At 37.9% G+C, this 23530-nt stretch overlaps 1 protein-coding gene across 1 annotated transcript; it reads left to right on the top strand.

The window, feature by feature from the left end:
• Positions 1-408: 408 nt before the first annotated feature.
• LOC103768219 (nuclear factor of activated T-cells, cytoplasmic 3-like) lies at positions 409-23074 on the top strand. The gene is given in 4 exon segments (XM_008935362.1): positions 409-460; positions 10902-12033; positions 22886-23054; positions 23057-23074. Coding segments are annotated over 4 exon segments (1371 nt in total).
• Positions 23075-23530: the final 456 nt, after the last annotated feature.

Here is a 23530-nt window from a genome sequence, read left to right as displayed (position 1 = left end):
CGAGAGCTGGGATGTGGGAGATGGACAGGGTACAAAAGCATCTGTGCCAATGCTTTTATCTTGCATCTTTCTGAAAATTAGAAATAATACTTTTTTTCTTCCAACAAAAAGTAGCCCTCTGTTTAAAACACAACAGGCTTTTTCCTGTTGTGTTGTACAACTGTGAGCAGTTTGCCATATCCCCCCTGAAGAGTAGCCAAACAAGTAATGTTGCTGAGAATGAGTGAGAAATAAGAGTAGATTGGGCCAGGGTCTCTAGAAGGCAGCAGTTTGGATTTTCACAGCAATAACGTAAATATGAGCGCTGTTGCCTAAAGCTGCCCTAGTGGGCTAGGGAAGTCCATGGAGCAGACTTGGCAGTCAGCCCGGCCTGTAAAACAGCATCCAAGTCCTTGCATTTGTCCAGGCATGCCATGTGAGGTTCGGATGACAGTGGAATTTAAGATGAGTGAAATGATCGGTAAGGCTAAGTAAAATTGCAAGGCAGGAGCAAGCTTATTAACAAGCCAACATTCTCTTTTACCTTTAGTACACCCATCTGAGAATGTTCTTGTGAAATGCTGGTGAAATAGAACATTAAAAAAAATGTGGAGCTGTTCAAAGTCATTCAGGGAAGACCAGTTTAAATTGGAAGAATGGCAGAACTGGTTGGTAAGCAGGCCCTTGGGTTGTGTCTGGGCCTGCACATCTCGTGGGTTTACCGAACAGCTGAACTTCATCGTTTATGTGGCTCTTCTGATGAAATGTCTCGGTGGCATTGAATGCTTATGGTTACTTTTCAGACAAAGGATGGTAGGGGTGATAGAAGAGAAGATGCTTTTGCCAGTTTTCTTTGTGAGGCCGAGTCCTCATGTGGGCATTTTTATGTATGTGAGGGGAGGAGAGAAGAATCAGCTTTCTGGGAATCTGGTTAGAAACCCATGATCTTTCAGCAATAAATTAATGAAAGTAGAACTATGGGTTTGGTCTGGGTTTGTGTTGTGTCTTGGTTTTGTTTGTTTTGTACTTCTGAAGCAGAAATTAAGACTTAATTTGAGGCTATGTAAAAGACATCTGTAGGTAGAAATATGAGGAGGTACTCGCAGCTACTTTATTACTCCCAGAAATGTAGAATCGTATTAACGTTTAGAGTAATAGGAATTGCTTGTTTTAAAAAATGGCTTCTCAGACTGCATTTTGAAGATCAGTCATCACTTCTAAAAATGAGAAATATTTTTAATATAGCAAAATTGCTGGATGGAGTTGGAGTTTTCTGTTTAATAGGCTGGTGAGAGTTATTTTTGGTATCTTGTAAATATTCCTCTTTGGACTTACTCTTAGATCAAGGTCTTTCCATTTTCTTATGTATGAGGTTATTCAAGACTGCAGGAGGCAAATAACTTTGAATTCACTGCTTAATGACAGTCTTCATGTTTGGGGGCTGCTAGCTTTGATTTTTAAGAACAAATGCCAGGATACGTTTTATTTTAATCCTAGATTTTTAGTTTTTTTACATGGTTTTGGTAAATTGAAAAAATGGGAAGACTACTTAAATTCAGTGATAAGCAGCATTTGTACTATGCTGGAGAGGGAGTAAAATTGAGACTGATTGTAGCTGGGACAAGGCACAAACTGTTGCCTTCTAACTAAATTTTTTTTAACAGAGTAACCCTTTGTATCTTCATACCCCAAACCAAAGCGTGCTCTAAAGATAATACAGTCACGGTGCATTTATTAAGTGTTACTGACAGTGATTTACTGAGTTTGATGGCTGCGTAATGGGCTGTAATGATGTCTACAATGATTTATAGCTACTCATGTGTATCTTGGGTGTTTTCTAGTAGCTGTTCCCTAAATCAAGAACACAAAGGATGATTATGATTAAAAAAGGCTTTAATGGTGTTGTTTAATCTAAAGAATCAGTAAGAAAATCTGTCAACATTTTATATTTTGCATAACTTTTTAAAATTAGGTCAGAGTCTCTGTATTTCATCAGTGTAGTTCATGAAATTTAGGCTTTTGAGAGCAAATGCTACTGGCTTTCAAATTGCCTAGATTTTTTGGTTGTTGGCAGGAGGTTAGGCTGATTAGGTAGGTGAAACCTCCACTCTTGCTGGAATAAACACAAGCTATTTAGGACTCTGTGAAGAGATGTGAATTTTCAGGGCTTGCATGTGGCACAGTTGTGAGGCATGCTAATCTGATCTCTTGTACTTTGGGGGATCATTCTGAAAGCTGCTGAAAAAATAACATTCATGCTCAGCTTCAGCCTCCTCTTTCTCATATGGCTGCTCAATTCCTGTTTGTTGTGCTTTCTGTGTCAATCTTAGCAATGTGAATTCAAGATGTTTCTGATTCTACGTTCATGTGTGCAGCTGGGAAAACAGAAGTTTCAGGTTATCATTCTGGCTCATTTCAGGCCTTTATGTATGAAGCCTTTGAGTTTTGTGCACCTGAAGTCTACAGTAAAGCTGTATTATAAAATACGTTGGAGAAAAACTGTAATATTAATGATCTGAGATACTGTGTTAACTCTATGGTAGCACGGGCTGCTGTGGAATGGTTTGCTCTCTGTTATGTTGTAGGACAGCTGCAGAAGTACAGTGTCATTTTGCTGAGGCGTGAAGAGTTCCCAAACTTGTTTGTGAAGATCCTATCAATACAAGTTCTCAGCCTCTGGGTAATGCGCTGTTTCTGATAAGCAGAAAGAGGCATGCCCCCATTTCAGTCTCCCCTTCTCTTGCTGTGTAGTCTCTTCTCCACCCCTTGCCTTGGGGTATTGCAGTTTCTTTTCTACCAGTTTTTGCAAAGACCCTACCCTACGTCACCACCCTCTCATATGAACTAAAATACCCATTGTCTTGCACACTCCCATCTTGTTTTGTTTGCGGCCACTCCACTTACATGTTCTGATTTTGGGAACTTCAGTTCTGCTCAGTCCTGGATTCAGGACTGGAGCAGGCTGTAAACTTGGACATGTCTGTGTAGAGCAGCTGGTTGCTACCAGCAAGCTAATTGGTATTGGAAGTTGATCAATGTTAAAGGCATCTATATAGGTAGCTAGGTGAGGATTTCAGTTTATAGGTACAGCATAAAGCAGAACTTTGAATAATTGGAGAGCCAGTTTTGTCTTCACAAAGGAAGAGTTAGGTTGTGGATGATAAATTGGCCTGTAATACAAAGAATCTAGACAAACCTTCAGCTGGCAACTACAGCATGTAATTCCCTTATTCTCTGCAACCAGTATTTGCATAATGTCCTTACTTACTTTTACTTATTTTACATTCTTCCTGTGGGTCAGCATAAGACACCAGTCCCGGAGTCCTCAATCTTCTCAGTTCCCATGCTACACGTACCAGATGTGCTGGGATTGCAGGGCTGCAGGTCTTCTGCAAATTCTAACAGCTGATCATATAGAACAATGTACTTCATTTTCATAACAGTAGTGACAAATAGGCTGCATGGATGTACTTAGTGTCATTTTAAGAATCTCCTCAAAGGCCATAGTGTATGTTTTAATATCTGTGAACTACTGAGTTATGGTAAGCTGACTTTCTAACACTGTAGGACAGATGAGGCTCCATCAAACTGGAGGGTCACAGCTTTCACTTCGTCTACATGGGGATTATGCAGTTAAGTGCTGTGCCCTCTTGAATGATGTACGCACAAAGGAAAAAAAGGAAGCAAAGAGGAGCCCGTAGAACTTTCAGATTTTTTTTGAAAGCAAAAAAGTAAGTATATTTCTTTTTTAACCTGTTATGAGTATTAATGAATAATTCTGAAATACTGGGCCACAATGTCTGTAAAGTTTTAATTTAAAGACGTGCCTCATAATCAACCAGAAATGCCAGGAGAGCTAGAGAAGGCACAGGTATAAACACTGCCTAGCACTTCCGGTTGCTGTTTTCTATTCCTGTAACTGAACTGAGAATGACTAATTCTTGTTGAACCTTACAGTTACAAGCTGGATTCTTTACCTCACTTTTTATCAACATCTCTCAAAGCACTCTGACGTGAAAGATTATGAGAACTTATGTGGTTTTATTTTTAAAAAAAAAAAAACAAAAACAAAAAAAAAACAACAAACAAACAAAAAAAAAACAAACTTCAACTGCAATGAACTCCATTTGCTGCAATAGAAGTACGTGACTTTCTGAAACGTGCTTATGGCTTAAGCAGATGCATTTGATTTCCCTTTTTATGTAGTCTTACTTGCACACAAACTAAAATGTCATGTTTATTATTTCCCTATTTGGACGATAATTCTGTTAATTCAGGGTGAAGCTGGATGTACATCAAGACAGCCATTCTAGTTTAAATGCATGCTGGGATACGGCCTAAGGGTTTAGTTGTGCATTATATTTTTATTTGATAGTGAGAGCACCTGCAGTTCCTGACTTGGTTGTTTGTTTCTCCTCATGTCCTAAAGCCATCCTGTCAGTTATATATATACAGGTGTTTACGTTAGTGTACTGCAAAGCTGATTGCACAAATCATCTGGGTTAAAAATATCTGTCATTCTCATTTCCCTTCCCCCTTGGTGTGTGAGTGTGTGTGGGAGGGTAGTTGCTGCTGAAAAAAACATAACATGTAGTTACACCCTGAGAGCCACTGCATTCTTATTTTATTCAGTGTCAGCTGTAAACATTCGCTACACTGTATTATTGTTTTGCTTAAACTACTTAAACTATTACAGTTTCATTATTCTTCTGCATTTCTACTGAGAATAATGAATTCTCATCAAGACTAGAATTTGGAAAAGACTCAATGGTGATCTCGCACTGTCAATAAGGTTGTTTCTCCTACACATTTTAAGTATTCTTGCTTAACACAAGAGAACGAGTGAAATTCTGATGGGCACGACAGAGCTGCCTGTAGCGTACATGCTTGACAGAAGTAAAATTTATTTTTATCCATTTTGAGTAATCTGATATGACCATGAAACAGCACAAAATCATTGAAGAGAACTGTTTCATAAAGTGACAATTGTTGTAAAGCATCCTTTTCTGAAAGCTTAAAGTTGCACTATTTTTTTTTGTGTGTTGCCAAGCTTGTTTTTTTTAAGGATGTCTTCCCCCTGCTCCCCCTTGCTACCTTAACTGTTTGCACAATTAATAATTTTCTAGTACTGTATTTGATGTTTTATTAGTCAGTTATACTCCTTATAAAGTAATGCTTTGCTAATGTTTTAAAAACTAATGTTTTTTAGGATCTTTTGGGGATTGTAGTTTTAAAGTTGATATTTAAGCTTGTAGGAAGTATCTCTGGAGATCATACAGCTTTCAATGGAAACCTGAAGTTAAATATCCAGTTATAGAGCTTTAGTGTGGTAGTGTACCACCAAGAACGCCGATTGTCTTTTTAAGTGCACAAAAGGAAAACTATGACTCTTGGATATTTTGGGTTCTTTGTAAAGATGAAGTCTCCTGTTTCATCCCAAGAAACACATGAAGTGCTTCAAATCAGTAGGAGAATTAAATTTAAAAATGGAACCATATATGCTTTGTGTTTCTTACTTACAGATATTTCTGTGGCCTATTTTATATTACCATGGTGTTCAGAAAGAGATAATGGTAATGTGTGTCAAAACTGAAAAACAGAAGAGGTGGTGGTTCTTTTTAAAGTTTGGAAGTGGAGGCAGATTATATGACTTGCCTGAGAATACACATGATGTCTGTGGCGATGCTCAAGTCTTTCCTCATGCTATTTAAAGGACTTGATTACTGATCCTGTTTTCGCAGTAGTATTTTTGTAAGGCCTAGGTCATGTTGCACTTTCTTAGTACCTTTTAACAACCCCTATTGTCCAAACCTGTTTATTTATGGGCTTACAAACCTAGAATAATAAAGTAGTTTGGATAATTTTGGCACAGGGCTCGTGTTCAGATAGCTGATAGTAGTTGACCTTCCTTCTGTGGAGAAATCTGGCTCACTGTGCAGCTGGACACATGCATGTGCCAGTACACAGCTGAGGAAGTGAACAGCTGGTGGGCAAGCATAACTAGTCCTGAAAGTGCAGTTTGATACAGCAAAGAGCAACTAAAATGTATGTTAGGAGCAGTTGTTCTGGATATTATTTAACTATAGTCTCCAGTTAGCTTATCTAGAAGAATAGTTTGCAGCTTAGTAAAGGATGAGCCGGCATTGTTTTAATACTGAGCAGGAGCTTCTGTAAACCAGTCTGTTTCCAGATGGTAGCAAAAGTACTTTTGAAACAACAGACCTTCTGGGTCTCATTGACAAAGTGTGACACAGTCACCCGACAGAAGATTGCAATGGAAGTCTGCAGCTTTATATAGCTTGTTTGCACTATGTGAATACAGAGCAGCTTCCCTCAGTACTAAACCTGATCTCTGCAAGATGGGGAAGAGGGCTTTGCTACATTTCTAAAGGCTTGGTGACTTTTCCATGCCTGGTAGTGTCAACAGGCTGAATAAGTTAAAGCGGAGTTTCTTTCTATGCTAGCTATCCAGAAGACCTCCTTTGATTGGGGCGAGGGGGAAGTTTGATGCAGTTTTGTTCTTAGCAAACATTCACTTCTTGTTTTGTTTCCCTATCTCCTTTTAAATGCTTACTAGAACAAATAAACTATTAATGCAGCTTCTAAAACGTAGGTTAAACTTACTGGTCTATAATTCTTCCATACTTTTTAACCTTTTATTTAGCCCAGTTTTCTTTACTTTGCATTGCTATTAACTTTGTTAGCAATTTACTCAGTTGATTTTACTAAAGAAAAAACATTTAACACACCTGCCTTTTCAGGGTCACAGCAAGCTTTTGATATGAACGGCATCTCCTAGTCTTTGTATTTTGCTGTGCCTGTCCTATCTACCATCACGCTCTCGTATGTTAGTGGTAGTTTTTATCCTCTGTTTTACTGATCTGACCTAGTTTCTTTTGAATGCTTATTTCTTCTATTTTACGGTAAAATGAAGGCCTCACGAGTTGGCCAACTTAACTTCTTTACTGTCTTTCCTCCCCCAGTAGGATTGTTTGGATGTAATAGGTCTCATATTGAGTAACCAGATTTCTGCAACTCCATCTTTTGCCTTGGGCTTCTCTGTAACTTATTTGCCTTGCACTTGCCTCTTGTGAGACTTCCCTCAGTTTGTTTACCCTTTACTTTCTTGAACCTGTGCACTGGGTTTTTAAAAAATTTATTCTCACTCCTTCATGTTTTAAGGGGTTTTTTCTTTCTTTTTTTTTTTTCCTCTATGTCACCCAAGTTATATTCATCTTTGCATGTTGACTAGTTTCTTCAGATGGGTTAGAGGGCTCTTCCATATTGGAGTCTCTCTATGGTCTTTTCTAGGAGAAAAATAATTGTCAGTAAGCAGTCAACTAGAATTAATGACACGGTTTGTAAAGGTCTTGGTAATGTTTTCCTTTGTATGAGCAAATAACAGGTTATTTTAACACATGACTATAAAGGAGAAGGTTTGTGTGTGCGAACTAAAAATATAATTGTTTAGGTGATTTAGACTTCACAATATATTGTTTTATTGTTTCCACAGTTTTAAGCATGCTTTGGGGATTTGTTGTTCATTAGATGCAGTTCTTACTCTGGGCTTCTAGCTTCCTGTTTTCTGAGCGCATGCGTGTGTGCACTGCTGGGGAGGAGTAATGGGAGAGCACGTTGCAGAACTCATCAGAAACTGTTTGTTGGGGAGGGGGACCAAAGAAGCTTGAGTCAGAAGAGAGCTCTCCTGACTTCTCCACCTCTTCTCTAGTTCTTCCCAGCTGGTGTTGGTAATTCTGTGCTAGTCTGATCTCTCCACCTCTGCTCCATGAAGCTTAAATTTTGAATATACGTCTGCTTTTGGTAAATCCCAGTGACATTGAAAGTGGACAGTTTCTCTTAAATATTTTAAGATTTTGTGATTATTCCTGCAAGAGAAATAAGGCTCTTTGCAATGGTTAGCATTTTAGCACAAACAGTGTGCTGCTACTGCTCCAAAAGCTATTAGTGGCAGTAAATGGTTATGCGCAGAACTTGAAGACTTCCAGCTGTTGTTTCCCTGTAACATTTTTATTACTATTTCAAAATTTCTGTTCCTGTAACTTTTATTTCTAAGTTTTGAGTAGCTGGATAATTACATTTATCAGTATTTCCTTTTTCTTTCCTTCACCTATGCTACTATTACTGATACTGAGTTAGGAAACAAGGACATCCATGATGTTGCATGTGAATGCACCGAGAGATTTGGAGACCGGTGTCTGCATGCCATGTTCCCATTGCAATGGGAAACAGCAAAAAGAAGGACCTCAAATTAAAAGTGTTTAAAAATGTTTGCTATCCTACTGGAAGGGTAGGGAAATGCAGTTTTCATATTGTTTGGCATGAGCTTGTGTTAAGGATTTGTATGATACATTGAATCATAGAAAATCATAGAATCCTTTAGGTTGGAAGAGACATTTAAGATCATCGGGTCCAACCATTAAGCCAACACTACCAAGTCCTCTGCAAAAACAGGTCAGAATCTGTCAGGGTTGGAAGAGACCATGAGGATCACCCAGTTCTAACCCCTCTGCCATGAGCAGGGACACCTCACGCTAGATCAGGCTGCCCAGAGCCTCATCCAGCCTGGCCTTAAAGGCCCCCAGGGATGGGGCCTCAACCACCTCCCTGGGCAACCCATTCCAGGGTCTCACCACTCTCATGGTGAAGAACTTCTTCCTCACATCCAGCCTGAATCTGCCCACTTCCAGCTTTGCCCCATTCCCCCTAGTCCTGTTGTTACCCGATATCCTAAAAAGTCCCTCCCCAGCTTTCTTGTAGGCCCCCTTAAGATACTGGAAGGCCACAATAAGGTCACCTCAGAGCCTTCTCCTCTCCAGACTGAACAGCCACAACTCTCTGTCTGTCCTCATAGGACATACACAAATAGTAAGTACTTTCTGAGTATCTGGATCCTTTTAGTGTATGTATATTTAGAAATCAACCTATACCGATTAATTTTTTGTGCTTTTAACACACGTAATAGTAACTAATGATATAATTATATAGTAGGCATAATTGTTGTATATGACTCTGTTATATATATAAAATCACGCAATGCTTATAAAACTACTTAGGACTAGTAGAGCTGCTCCCTGCTCATGAGTCTTCAGCCAATCTTTTTTTTGTTTTAGAGTCTGAGGAACATATTCAGACCCTTGGTAAGAGTGTGTTTTCTGTCCATTTGAAAATGCTTTCTTGCCTCTGAGGAGGAGCTGTTTTGTTTTATTTCTGTTAATTTTAAGTGAAACTATTCTATTAGTGAAACTGATGATAAAGTAACTTCATTAACACGCTAATTTTTTTTCACCACGGAAAGTTCTAAAATACGTGGCGTCCTGTCTGGGTATTTTATCTGATTCTGAGAGAGACTAGATTAATTTTAAAACAACTATTAACATTCTACTGATACTCCAGATAAAAACTGTGGTGGTTTTCTTTGGTTGGTTGGTTTTTAAAAAAAAAACCACAGAGCTAATACCAAAAGATGCAATTAATGATATTCAGTCTGGATTTATGGAAAATGATTGTATGAACATGGTGTCTCTTTGTCACATCTGACACAGCAGTATTTTAGTTTGCGGAAGCATGTATGCTTCTGCATAGTATTCCCCTACTTCTGAAAAAAAAAAATTAAACCCACATGCAGCTGCAGAAACTGCATCATTTTAATGATGACGTTAAATGTTAGTGATGGCTCAAAAGCTCTTAAACTGATTCAGCATTAAAACAAATTACTCAGGTTGTAGAGATAATATTGTTAACAGATTTTGAAACTGGTTTCAATGTCCAGTGGGGACAGCCCAAGGACATTTAGTTTCATCTGCTCGGAGATGATGATAGACTAGTGAACTACCTGAGGCCTCCTGCATACTTACTCAGTGGAGGGAAGGCTCTATTTTGCAAGGGGAAAGAAACAAGAGGAGAAGCATAGTGGTTACAAAATAAGAAAAAAAAAAAAAAGCTGTGTTTTCTGCTAGTTTCAGACAAATGTCTCTTACTGGCAATTAATTCAATATTGAGAAGCAGGGCAAGACAATCTGCTTCAGTTCTGTGAGACAAAGTTGCTGATTTTCTTGACTGGATTTGCACTCCCTCTCAATTGCTTATTTTTCTTTGGGATATTTCCTGTGTTTTGGATAAGTTAGTCAGATCTGAGAATATTTTGTTTTCTGGCTTTTGTTTTGCTTTTTTTTTTAATGCCAAACAACTTGTGCTCAAACTTGGTGAGACTGCACTTGAGAAACGCTGTTCTGTCACATGGACACTTGAGAGTTTACTAAACAACCAAAAAAAGATCTATGGAATAAATTTCTTCATAGTATCTTTAATAATATTCTTTGTTAGTCCTCTTTTGATTGAATGTTTTTAGTAATTTGTAATCTTCATTAAAGTTTGAGTCACTTTAAGATGCTTTCTGGTATTAAAGGAGGTAGATATTACATATGTGATATTCCAGTGCTTGTAGTATTGAGTAGTGAGCTTGCACAAAGTATCATAGTCCTATTCATGTCAAAAAGACTGAATTTTTAATGGATTCTGATTAAAAAATGTTTAATTCTAAATGGATTGTAGTTATAAAAGATAAAGTTTGAATTGAGTGTTCCAGTTTGAATCCTTTCAATATTTTAAACCCATTTTCTGTAAGTATTATATTTTCAAACACTGGAGATGTGTATAAACTATGGAATCTAGTTGGCAACAAGTTTTATTACAGAAACCTGTGCTTTAGTCATATTTAGCAGTAAATATGGCTGGGGAGAACTTAAAATTAAGAATTTGCTCTATTTTGTGTGGCTAGTGTAATGGAAAATGTCTAGGATGTTGCAAACAGGTCATACCTAGGAAAATAAGGATTTTATGGCATTTTTCAAGTGTTGCATTCTGACCATTTTTTTTTTTTCCCCTCTTGATTTTGTTTTCAGATCTTGAGTCAGATGACTGTGCATCTATATACATCCTTAATGTAGACCAACCATCATCCTCTGTAAATCAGCCAATTTGTATTCCTCGCCATGGATTGCAGTCTCACTCCTCTCCTCTGTCACCACCTACAAGACTTCAGAGTCATAAGAACTATGAAGGAACTTGTGAGGTACCAGAATCCAAATACAGTCCACTAGGTGGACCCAAACCCTTTGAGTGCCCTAGTATTCAAATTACATCTATTTCACCTAACTGTCATCAAGGGATTGAAGCCAATGAAGATGAATTGCACACAAATGGCACAGAAAATGAGTACATGGAAAGGCCTTCACGGGACCATCTCTATCTTCCTCTTGAGCCATCATATAGGGAATCATCCCTTAGTCCAAGTCCTGCCAGCAGCATTTCGTCCAGAAGCTGGTTTTCAGATGCTTCCTCTTGTGAGTCCATTTCCCATGTTTATGATGACGTAGACTCAGAGCTAAATGAAGCAGCTGCTCGATTTACCCTTGGGTCTCCTTTGGCATCTCCTGGTGGTTCTCCAAGAGGTCCCAGTGATGAATCGTGGCAGCAGCCTTATGGATTTGGGCATACCTTGTCACCTAGACAGTCTCCCTGTCATTCTCCTAGAACTAGTATTACAGATGAAAATTGGCTAAGCCCTAGACCAACATCAAGGCCCTCATCAAGACCCACATCCCCCTGTGGGAAACGGCGACACTCCAGTGCTGAGATCTGTTATGCTGGTTCTCTCTCACCTCACCATTCTCCAACTCCATCACCTGGCCATTCTCCCAGAGGAAGCATAACAGAAGACACGTGGCTAAACAATTCCATCCATAATGTACAAGGCCTTAATTCTGGCCTTTCACCATTTCAGTGTTGTACAGAGACTGATATTCCTCTAAAAACAAGAAAGACTTCAGAGGATCAGACTGCCACCTTACCTGGAAAAATAGATATCTGTCCTGAAGAACAGGGTAACTTATCGTCGTCCCTTGAAACTGCAGTAGAAGACTGCTCTGGATCTCAGCACACCTTGAAAAAAGATTTGCCCGGAGACCAATTTCTTTCTGTTCCTTCGCACTTTACTTGGAACAAACCAAAGCCTGGTCATACTCCTATATTTCGGTAAGTTATTAGAAAGTCTTCCCCTCCCCTTTTTCCCTTCTTATGCATTCTAAAAAGACGTATAAACGTGCTTGTCTTTCAGTGATACGTTAAGACTTCTTTAAAGAGAATGTCTTGTAGGTGGGTAGATGATACAATTACACAAAACCAAGCTGAGACACCAAATACCTAACTACCTCTTGTAAAAACATAGTAGTTGCATTGTAGTACAGGATTTGTTCTATTTAAATAAAAGGTTTTTTGTATATATGTGCAGACCCCAACTGAATCAAGTTTCTGCAGATTTTGTGCAGTTCTATCTAACTTGAGCAGTTAACACCTTAGTATAGCTGCAGAAACCTGACTTTGATTTTATAAAACTGTAAGAATGCAAAAGAGATGGTGAGTTTATTTGCTTTGGCTTCTTTGAGCTGACAGAATTCTAGAAATAGAAGAGAAAAAAAAAATTGACATGCCATACTGAAAATCATCCTGAAAGAATTGATTTCTGGGCTGTAGTTCCAAGGGTATTTCCACCGTTGTGGTGCTGTGTTAACTATCTCTCATTGTGGAGGCTCAGAAGAGGGAACCTGCTCTTTTGGGGAAAAAATTCACCCTTGTTTCCATTGTGTTCCTTTTCTAAGAGAGTAGTTCTGTGTTCTTTCCAGTCAAACAAAATATAGTGTTGTTCTCATTGCAAAGTCATCTTTGCAAAGCACTTGTTTTCATACATTAACTTTTATTGTAGGGAGAATGGCTTAGAAAGTATTAATGGCTTTAACATTTTCCTAACCTCTACCACTTCCTCCCCCAAGGTAAGTGAAGCAAAATAAAGAAAAATGTTTTTGGCCAAGCTTCAGAGTTCCCTTATAGGAGGCTTTTTTTCCTGGCTCTCAGAATATTAAATCCTTTGCAGAAAACTAGAATTACCTATGGCCCAGTAAGCCAAGCTTACTGAAGAGGTATTCTTTCTGGGGACCTCTCTCAGAAGCACAACCTGTTGAGGAGTAGGTGCTGGCTTTCATGCCAACATGATAATTTTTACAGAATTCCCCCTTCTAGTGGCTTTTTCCAAAATCAGATCGCATCATTTTAACATCTTGGTGTATTATTTCCTCATGACCTGTCAGGTGAGCAAGCTTGTTGACAAAATATTTTAGAATACCTGTTCTCATTCTCTGTTGGGTACATAAATATTGTCAGGGGGGTACGCATGGTGGCATACAGAAGCACTCGGACAGCTTGTGAAGATTGCTAGAGCTGACCTTTTCCATGCATGTTTCAGGCAGGGAACTAATGGAGAAAATTCAGCTGTAATCTATATTGTTGAGTACTGAAGAAGGAAGTTACGAACACAGATGTGTGAAATATAAACCAGTGCTTTTGGGGTACAGTGAAACATTCTTAAAGAACTGGAAGCTAAGTGAATCATAGCCTTAAGAGCTTCCCAGAGGGTGACTTCTAATGGGTACTATCAGACAGACTTCAGTGTTCATCTGAGTTCTAACAAAGATCTCTTCAATTTTACTGCTGAACATCTTCCTGTGCATTGAGAGATCAGTATCTCACAGAAAGCTCTTTTTTAGTAATGAAAAACTTCTGTTAATTTTAAAACTTTGCTTTGTATAAATTCTGTAGAACTTGTCAACTAGCTCAGATGGTTAATATTTTTAAACAATGCTTATTCAGCCATTTTGTCATTTTTGCATAATTGTATAACCGCAAATTTTAATTTCTCCTCTCTTCAGAAATGGAGAGGTGAAATAGCTTTTAGTGAGTAAAAGTGATTTTTTTTTTTTTTTAATGACCTTCTGCATGACTTTTTATGAATATGAAGTGCAACAGTAAAGGCACAAAGCTGAAAGCTGGAAAATTCTGTTTCATCAGATCTGAAACTACTGTGTTGACAGATATGTTAACTGTCCTGAAATGTTTTGGTTTTTTTAAAATTCTGCTTCAGTCTGCTAATCTGTTAATGAAAGATGTTCAGCCTGCCACTAGAACCTTTATATTCCAACTAAAACAATGATAACTATTTTTCCTGTGTTATCTTTATGTAGGATACTCAGCAGTCTTGACCTGGCATTTTTGTTAGCTTGTGGGCTATCATAATTCAAAAGAGGTGAGCACTACTACTGAAGGGTAAAAGCGCATGAATATATAATAGGCAGGTGGCAAGGTGGGGTGTAGATATATAGTTCTTTTGTGGAATTACCAAAATAGTTAAAAGATACTCAGTTAAACCTGCTTCTTCCTGTAGTGGGGAAAAATGAGCAGAATTGAATAAAAATCAATTTTAGTGTTTTCATTAAGAAGTAAAAATATTTTTTAATTTTTTTTTTAAATGTCAGAATTGCTCTAGAATATGGCACTGAAGAACTTCTCAAACATATAAAATGGGAAACACAGGCCGAAGACAATAAAGACTACACCTATTCACAAGTAAACTTAATAAAACTATTAAGTCGCATACATTTGCTGCCAAAAACATAGTCCGACTATTGAATTGGTGGAAATGGCTGCATTAGCAGCTGTATCCTCAGTGAAATGTGGAATTACTTAGCAGTTGTAGCCTGCTCTACAGGTGCTGTTAGTGTGCATCTTCAGTATGCTAAGATATTTCATTCTGTCACATCGTATTTTATATTTTTGGTGCTTATAAAGTAGAGGGGGGGTAAGTTGGCTCTTACATTTCATGAATAAAAATGATATGCAAGAAAATTCACCGTTTCTTAAATAGTTCATGACAGTGACCAAAAATGAGCACCTCAATTGTCATAAAAAGTTACATAGTAATTGCAATTTATATCTTTATTACATATAGTTATATATTGGTTGTAATATAAACTAAAATATATATTACCATTAATAAGCTTTTTAACAGTCTCTGTTGTATTGTCAAGTACCAAGCAGTGCATGAAGTAAACTGGAGTATTGATGCCAAGCATACGAAATTACTCTGACCAGTGTGCTCACTAAGCTGCAGTAAACTGACCCCTGGTAGAAGTGGGGACAACTCACCTCACCTGTGGCATGGTGTGAAATCCGCAGACAGCACAACCTGCTCTGAACGCTATCTGAAGTTCTGTGAATCTGTAACCTAGTTTATCTATCAACTTCTGACCGTGTTTTCCTTCTTTCTTCCATGTTCACTAACTTGTGCACTACTTAACAAAATTTTACAATGTGTAACTTGCTTTTGAGCATTTTATTTGCATTACAGATGTTGTACAAACAGTTTTGTCAGGTTACAGGTTATTTGGTCGTAAGAACCCATAATCTGCCAGTGTGTAGCATGTGAGAAGTGTATGTGTATTATGTCCTGAGCCACGTTTCTGCTTCCTTAACGAAGATAAGTCTAGAGAAGTAAGAATGGACAGAACTAGTGCAACAATTCCTTTCAAACAGGCATAAAGGAACTAGACAGTGTCTTCTCTATCTTGGAATAGTGAAGCTCTCTGTCAGTGATGTCGTTAGCCAAATACCTTGACACATGAGCGCTCTTTCAATGGCAGATTCAATTAGTCATTTTACAGAATAGTCAGCAATGAAATTATTAAATAATTTTATTTATTACCTTGTTATTCTTGTTATTAATATTTAAGATACTTCTTTCTTCTCCCCCCCCAGCCTTCCCACAAAATGATGGATAAGAAATGCCTTTGTGTGTCTCATGTTTCCCTTCCCTCCAGTTGGAAAATCTTTCTTTTTGCAATCTGAGTGTAGTGATAGTAAATCTGACCTCCCCAGTTACTTACTAACCCAACATTTCATGAAGATGTTGAATTTATTACTTTCTTGCACATCCGCTGTTAGAGCATGAGTTTTACTCACAGGAAAAAAATCAAGGTGTTTTTTTTCTGCTAAATATCTTTAAAAGGCCTATTTTTAGGCTTTTGTATAAAGTTATTTCAGATTCTTTATTAATTGGATGCTCTTCTTTCACTTCTTTCCCAAGTTCTATATTTGCTGTTGGAAGGGAAACATAGATGCCTAAAGTCTATTTTATTTAGATAGCCTATGTCAGTACAGGGTATAAATAGTCTAGAGTACCAGAGAAAGTGTCTTCCTACAGTCTATTCACATTCAAATATCTCCATTTTATCTGCTTGCTCACTCTGAGGTACCATATGAAAGGACTTGGCATGCTCACATGAATTATCTTAAGTATATCCTTAAGTTTTTGAAACTTTGTGAAATTTCTCTTTAGTAGGTATTTAGTAAATATTTATGAAACTAGGTAATTTTGGGAAGCTCTTCAAGACTGATCCCTTTTCAGATTCCAGTAAGCCTCCTCAAATATGAAGCTGCTGTGTTAGGAAGATGAGTAGCTGAGAGTATTTTTGCAGTGCTATGTATTCTTGTTTTACAGAAATGAATGTTCTCAGTTCCAGTGTATTTAGCACTTCTGTCTTCTGTGTGCGATCCATCTCCCCTAGAACAGGCTCACGCCTGTAGGATTTCCAGAAAATGCAAAACAAATAGTCTGTTTTACAATACTTCTCTTAAACTTGATCGAGGAATAAAAAGAATATAGGGGGATGACCCAGAAACCCCTACTGAGCAATTAATATAATATAATATAGTATAATAATACCTTTGGTGAGAACACTAAAAGTACAACTCAGAAACATCCGTGGTGTTCACAACAGTGGTTGTGGTGTTCTGGAGTCAAGACAAGTCAGACACGGCCAGCACTGATGTAGATAACATGGGGCATTTTGTTAAAAGAGTGGTCAGTGTTGATGCAGTTGAAAATGATGTGGATTCTGTTATTTATGCTTTTAGGTTTGTTGTTTTTTCTTTTGTTTTGAGGTTATGACTTTTAACATGAATGGCTAGTGGAACAGTAAATTTTAGGTTCTCTAAATTAGATCTTGAGAGTCTGTGTCCCAAGGAAACAGGCACTTTGCAGGGTAGGAAACTAAATGAGTCATTAATTTTTTTTTCTTTCTTTGACCCCTGAATTATTTGATGGGTACAAGTGGTGCTTTTATGTCCAGTATATAATCAGGCAATGTTCATTAATGGTCAAAAATCTTGAAGTAAAACCTAGTTTCTTTACTGTCTCTTCCCTCAGGGAATTCTTAGAGACTTATACATTGATTTAAGAAGTAGTGTATAAACTGATGTTTTTCTTCAGACGGATGTTCACAAACTTTATCTAGAACAAGAAATGGTGATGAGATAACACGTGGTATATTTGTGCCAGTGATGATGAACAGACAGGCTTTGATAGGTGTATTTACAGCTCAGGAATCTTCAGTGATGGATATTTAATGGCAACTTGAGAGTGTTTTACCTGCAGTTATCTGGCAGTTACCACTGGAAACTGGGTTTGCTGACAGTGTTGCTTACTCAGAGAAAAAACAGTTTAAATATAGTGGTAGATTGTTGAATACTTGAGCAAGTTGCTTCTCTTGTGTGGAATCTTTCTCTTGGAAGTCTGGGGAGTGGAGAGCAACAGGGTTATGCTGGTTTTAACATAACTATTGGGACTTTGGTCTTAATTTTAAAAAACAATAAATCTTTCAATGTGAGCAGACTCTAGGCAAACTTCGCCTGCTCAGGACTTGTCTTATTTCGATAAAAAGAAGTAACACCAGGTATGCTATGCTAGCAGGACTGCAAAGGGAAAATATTTGCAAATTGTTGACTTTGAAGATAAGGACCCACTTAAGTGAGACAAGCAAGAGAACTTTGAACCTCTTTGATTTTTTAATAAGCTAGGCTATTGCTGTAATGTTTACACACCATTAATGAATCCAGAGAAATTCAGGTAGTGTGTGATATGGGACCTATGTGCTGTACGTGTGATTTGGCTCTCTGCTTTGTTCTGAAATGACAGAATATAGATTTTACTTGGCAGTACACTGTATCAATACTCTAAAAATATTGGGTATGTTCAAAATACTGCTGTTTACTACTAGCAGACCCACTGTTAACTATGTTTTCAAAGTCTGTTGGTAAGCCACTGTGACAACTGGGATGGCCCCAAAATTCTTAACTTCAAAATTACTCCACCAGGGAAAATGTTGCTTTGTTCTAGCTAGTGAAGAACAACCACAGCAGTATTTTGGCTCTTCACATATTCCTGAAAAGGTCCGTAGTATTGGATTATGGTTATGATTTGAGGTTCTTGGGGGTCTGCTGTGTTGCAACATTGACATGTCACAGGATACCCTGTTGGTTAGTCTCTGCAAAAACTCAGGATGAGGAAAAGATGTGGGATATCCATTGTGTAATCAGTGAGATTTTCCACTTCTGATGTGTTGGGAGGAGACGTAAGCAGAAAACATTATTTTCACTGCAGCTAAGAAATAATGAAAGAATCACTCCAGGAGATCAGTGAATCTCAACCAACAAAGGAAACATGAACCTTTGCAAGCATCTTGACATCCTAGTTGGTATCTTTGAAAGGTTATTCCTGGAATTGTTGACTAGGAAGAGGTGGGTACATGTTTGTACAGAGGAGCTAAAATGAGTTATTGTACTGGTTCCACCTGTGTTCTAAAACTGAGCTAATTGTGCCTGTGCTTCAGCTGAGGTACCAGTGTTAGCAGTCTGTCTGCGCAGAGGCCCCATGATTTGTCCAATCCGTTACCCAGCAAGAGTGCTACAAATGGAACGTAACTGGTTGAAGATTTTAACTGGATTATTTTTAGTGGCTTTCACAGGCTTTGTTCTTCCTTCTGTCCTACAGATACTGCTGTGGGGCCACTGTCAAATGAAAGCAAACAATCTTGTTTCTGGGGTTTATTCTTGCTGTGTGAGAGAGCAAGAATAATTGGGGGAGGTGGGCCCCAATTTCTACAGGTCTGAATACTGAAGTCTGTATGGACTCATTTGGCTGCTGTTATGCTGAACATTAGATGTTTCCCTATCAGTTTGTGTGGCTGAATCAGTTCTGTTGTAGAAATAAGGTTGCAGAGGAGGAAAGGTATCTGTTAAATTAATATTGATAAAAATATCGCCAAACTGATAATTTTAAATGCAGTGGCTTCTGCTAAGTGTGCTCTGAAGGGTTCCTTCTTTACTTCAGAGTTTCCTTTAATAGCGGCTGCTGTTCTCTGAAGCTTTTAATCTTGATGTGATAGGAGTGTGAGCTTCTGGAGGCCTGCATTAATCAGATTATAAAACTCTCTTGGTATTGCTGTTTGTAGGTGTACTGAGTGGTGCCGTTTCAACAACATGCTAATGTTTGTTTTAATGAAAGCTTTAGAATGACAGTCACTCATTATTTCTGTTTCATGACATGTGGTTTGCTGCTTTACTAGTAGGTTACTGCATAGTTAATAAGGTTTTCACTCATTTAAAGAAAACAAAAAATTAGAGAAGCTTCTGTGAAAGACTAAATCACAAGCTATTGTAACAGGAATTTGGTAGTGAACCAGGTAGAATTCTGTAAGAAAACATGTGAAAGTGTCTACAAATGTGTTCCTCCTCCATCAAGTCTGAAAAGTGAGGGGTTTTAAGTAACAAAAGATCTTATTTATTTTAATAGTTTTATCTGAAATGACTTGAAAGAACCCTACAGCCAGCAGCTGCTTGGGTTCTGAATGCAGTTAGGTGTCTTTATCATCTATCCTGCTGTGTGTAAGCTGAGGGAGGCAGAAATCTCATAACACTGAATTTTTGTTGATTTCAGTAGTTGAACTTCCTATTAAAGACATTTGAAGAATTTTAAGAGTAAATCAGCACTAAAATTTGAACTTATTTAAATTCTGACCTATCAGAGATCACTGGAGTTCAATGCAATTTACAGCTGATAAAATAACTGTGGTGAGTTAAAGTATAGCAATTTAGCTGATCCTCCCTTAACAGTGTAGACTGAAAAAATATTTTCTTGAGAACAGATGCTTAAATGCAGTAAAAATAACAGCTTCAGACTTACTTTCTTGGGTTCAACATCTGACCCAAAAATAGCATTGCTTCATATTGAAAAGTGTTTAAAATTATAAGCAAATTTGCTACCTTTTGCCCCTCAAATGCTGACAAGATTCTTCTCATTGATATTGATTTCTACATAGTATATAAAGAAAAAAAATGTAGAATGTATTCTGATACTTTAAAATTTATTTAGTGTCCAAGCTTGTGGGTTCATGTGACTTTCAGAAGATGACAGTGCTGGCTAGAAAGTTCCCACTGTGCCTCCCACTAGTTCTGTTTGAAGAAGCTTTATAGATGACTGGGGGTCTGGTAAATTTATAGGATTGAAAAATTTACTTTTTAAAATGAAATAAAGTTAGATCACTGATCTAGTTCAGTGTGTATCTCTGCAGCATTTGTCTCCAAAAACTAAAAGGGTGGTGTGGAAGCAGAAATACATTAAACTGTATTAAATATTCTCTCAGGGCAGAAGGGTGCATGATAATGTACCTCAAAACTTGAGATTCCGCTGCTGCTGAGAAGTTGAGGGTGATGGAGACAGCAAGAAAAATATTCAGAGAGAAACACCAGCTTGTGTATCCAACATCAAACTCCAAAGGGAAGCAGCTGTAACTCTCTAGCCTGCAACATCTAGAAAATATCAAGTTAGTTGCAGTCTGGCCTCAAAGGCTGTGCAATTTATTTGGAGAACTGTATTTTGAAAGCCTTCCAATTTTTGAATTTTTTGGCATCTGCACGTGCGTTGTGTGCTTGCTTGCTCTCTCATGCTGATATTTTCTATTTGTTCTTAAAGAATGACAAAATCTGGAGACTTGGTTATTTTCCTGTCTCTGTGTTTGTCCTAGTATTCAAAATATTTTTTCAGGAGATAATGGTAGTCTGATACAGCTTGTGCCACATTTTTATTAGTTAAACCCTCTCAGAGACTGTACGGAGAGTGGTCACAAGCAAGAAATACTTTTTTCTTGACTGAGTTTATTATTAAATTTTCTGTAGCCCCTCCCAGTCACCAGTATATATTCTGTGTTGTGCATGTTATAGCAAGTTCTCTTAGGGACTGTATCTGTTAACTGTGTGTACCAATTATTTTCACACAGAATCTTTGGTTATATGGGGGTGAAAGATTTCCAGAAATACTAAAGAGAAATTCCTCGCATGCTACATTTCTTTTTAAACTCTTCTTAGTATCTTCTAATCTTGCCATTTTCTTTCCTTTTTCAGACTGAAGACTTGAGTCCTCTTCTCCTTCAGTAGCTATAAAAGTGAATGGCAAGGTCTAGTTGATAGCCAATAGTAGCAATTAGGCAGTACGTCTTGGCCTGTGGTAAGTGTCTGGAAGGATTGGGCTTATGCTGCATTCCTGTCAGTTCCCTCTTTCATTGCTGACATAGCCAGTCCTCTCCTACCCAGTAAATACTATTGCTGTGGAAGGACCAGTCATCAGACCTCTGTACTGGGGCAAGAAGAGTCTTTGCTGTACACTGGATGCTTGTAGAGATGATTTATCGCTCACATTTCTTCCTTTCAGTAAGAAGAAAGGGAATGACTCCTCCCATTTCTCTCAGAAAGGTGCTTCAGTTGATAAGGCTTATAACATTAGCTCTCCTGAAGCATACCGTAGATGTAGTCCATGAAGCAGCAGGTCAACAGGCTTATAGATTCTTCTCCTGTAGGAGGAGGCCAGTAAGTGATGCCATTTCTTCTCCCTTTTTTCCATGCTTAATGACAGTCATTTTTGTAGTAAAAGGTAGACGTATGGTGCTGCAGACTGAGCCCAAGTCCATCCAGATACTTGCTAAAGAGAACTTTCTTTTCTTTTTTGTTCAGTCCAAACATTATCTTCTTTCTTACCTGCGGATGTGTTCTATATGTCTTAGCTAAATGCACCAGATGGTATAATTTATCTTTCTTGGACCTGTGGCTATTCATGTTCATGGAAATTTGTATGGCTTCAGATTGGTGGTGAGGCTTTTCCTGACTTCCTGTAAAGCCGAAAGAAATGGAATCAAGCTTTCTCAATACAAACCTATATTTGTCCACCTCTTTAAGACCTAATTTGCTTTCCCTGTTGGTCAGAGTAAGATAGTATAAAACTATTTTCATAGAAGCTCATTTTTAGGTAAATGTTCTTATTTGGTACACAGCGCTATAAATGTTCACTTTTAAATGTTCATAAATTAATTTGCCCTAACAGGTAATTACTGATTGAATCTGGCGGTTCATCTTATTAGAATTGTGAGTCTAGAAATTGTGCAGGTAAAAGGGTAGGTATGAAAAAAATTGGTGATATCATGTGCCTTATTTGCCTTTGAGGTTCTTTCCTATTACTTCTGTTGCTACGTTTTGTTCTACTTCCCTTGAGTGACTTTGCTACTGTGTCTAAGGGTATACATAATTTGTGAATAAGATAGGAGTGTACTTTGGGTATCTTTGTTGTCTTTCTGCTTAGACAGGACTACCAGCTTTACAATTTTGGTTCATCACATAGCCTTCATTTTAGTGATAGTTAACAAAGCACAGTGCTTACCGATCTTAGAAAAACAAAACAAACAGTCTTGAATATAATAATACAGAGGGTTAAATTTTATTGACTTACAGATTGAATTTAGACTGTTCCCTCTAAAAAACATTTGAATATCCTTGCTGATGTATTTGAGGATAGAAATGAATGTAAAGGCATTGTAGAACAGCACAGGTAATGTGGGGCAGGGAGGTTGTACAGTTGTGTTTCTTCCATTCAGGTATTGGAATGAAGAAATTCCACTCAAGCAACCCCAGAAAAAAATACTTAATTGAAGACTAATGCAGCAGCAAAATTTTTGAATTCTCAAGTAACAGTTTTATGGCAATATCTATTGTTATCTGGCTATCACTTGTTAGGAAAGTGATATCATTTTCTGTATTTCTCCATAAAGTTACTTTGTTTGTAGTGTGGCCAAAAGGCACAGTTCATATAAACATAGTGTGCTCATCTTTATTGCAGCACATCTTCATTGCCACCCCTTGACTGGCCTTTACCAAGTCTTTATGGACAGTGTGAACTCAAAATAGAAGTCCAGCCTAAAACTCATCACAGAGCTCACTATGAAACAGAAGGAAGCAGAGGAGCAGTAAAAGCATCTACTGGAGGACACCCTGTAGTGAAGGTAGGAAGTCTGGCTTTCTTGAATAAATGATTACTTTTTAACTAGTTGCTGGTTTTTACACTGCTGTGAATTGTTACCTTGTCTGAATCTTATGGTCCTTCCTGGGTAAGATTTTCTCCCTTAAATGTAACCTGTTCAATACAAAAGTTACTTTTAGATATTTAAAAATTTAGTTGGCTACGGTTGCAGTGCCTGTCACAATTTTAACCTGTATCCAGTTTCATGGTTCTGGATGGATCCACAGTGCAGTAGTGCAGGAATATATTCTACATGAACCTAAAGGAGGAAGGAGCGTGCATGGCAGCAGGTAAGGAAAGTCATGGTTATAGATGAGTTGGAGCAGTACTGAAATATGAGAGAGCTTCCTTGGAATCAGAAATCATCTTTTGCTCTTGAGGCAGCCTAATAAAAACACAAACAATGCATTTAGAGTGTTCAGGAACTATTTCTGTGAAACAGTGCCCGTAAGTTCTGTTAACTTT

This window comes from Merops nubicus, unplaced genomic scaffold, assembly GCF_000691845.1.
Source record: "Merops nubicus isolate BGI_N331 unplaced genomic scaffold, ASM69184v1 scaffold19602, whole genome shotgun sequence".
Taxonomy (NCBI): domain Eukaryota; kingdom Metazoa; phylum Chordata; class Aves; order Coraciiformes; family Meropidae; genus Merops; species Merops nubicus.
Note: the sequence above shows the minus strand (reverse complement) of the source record. Positions and strands in the feature narration are given on the sequence as shown.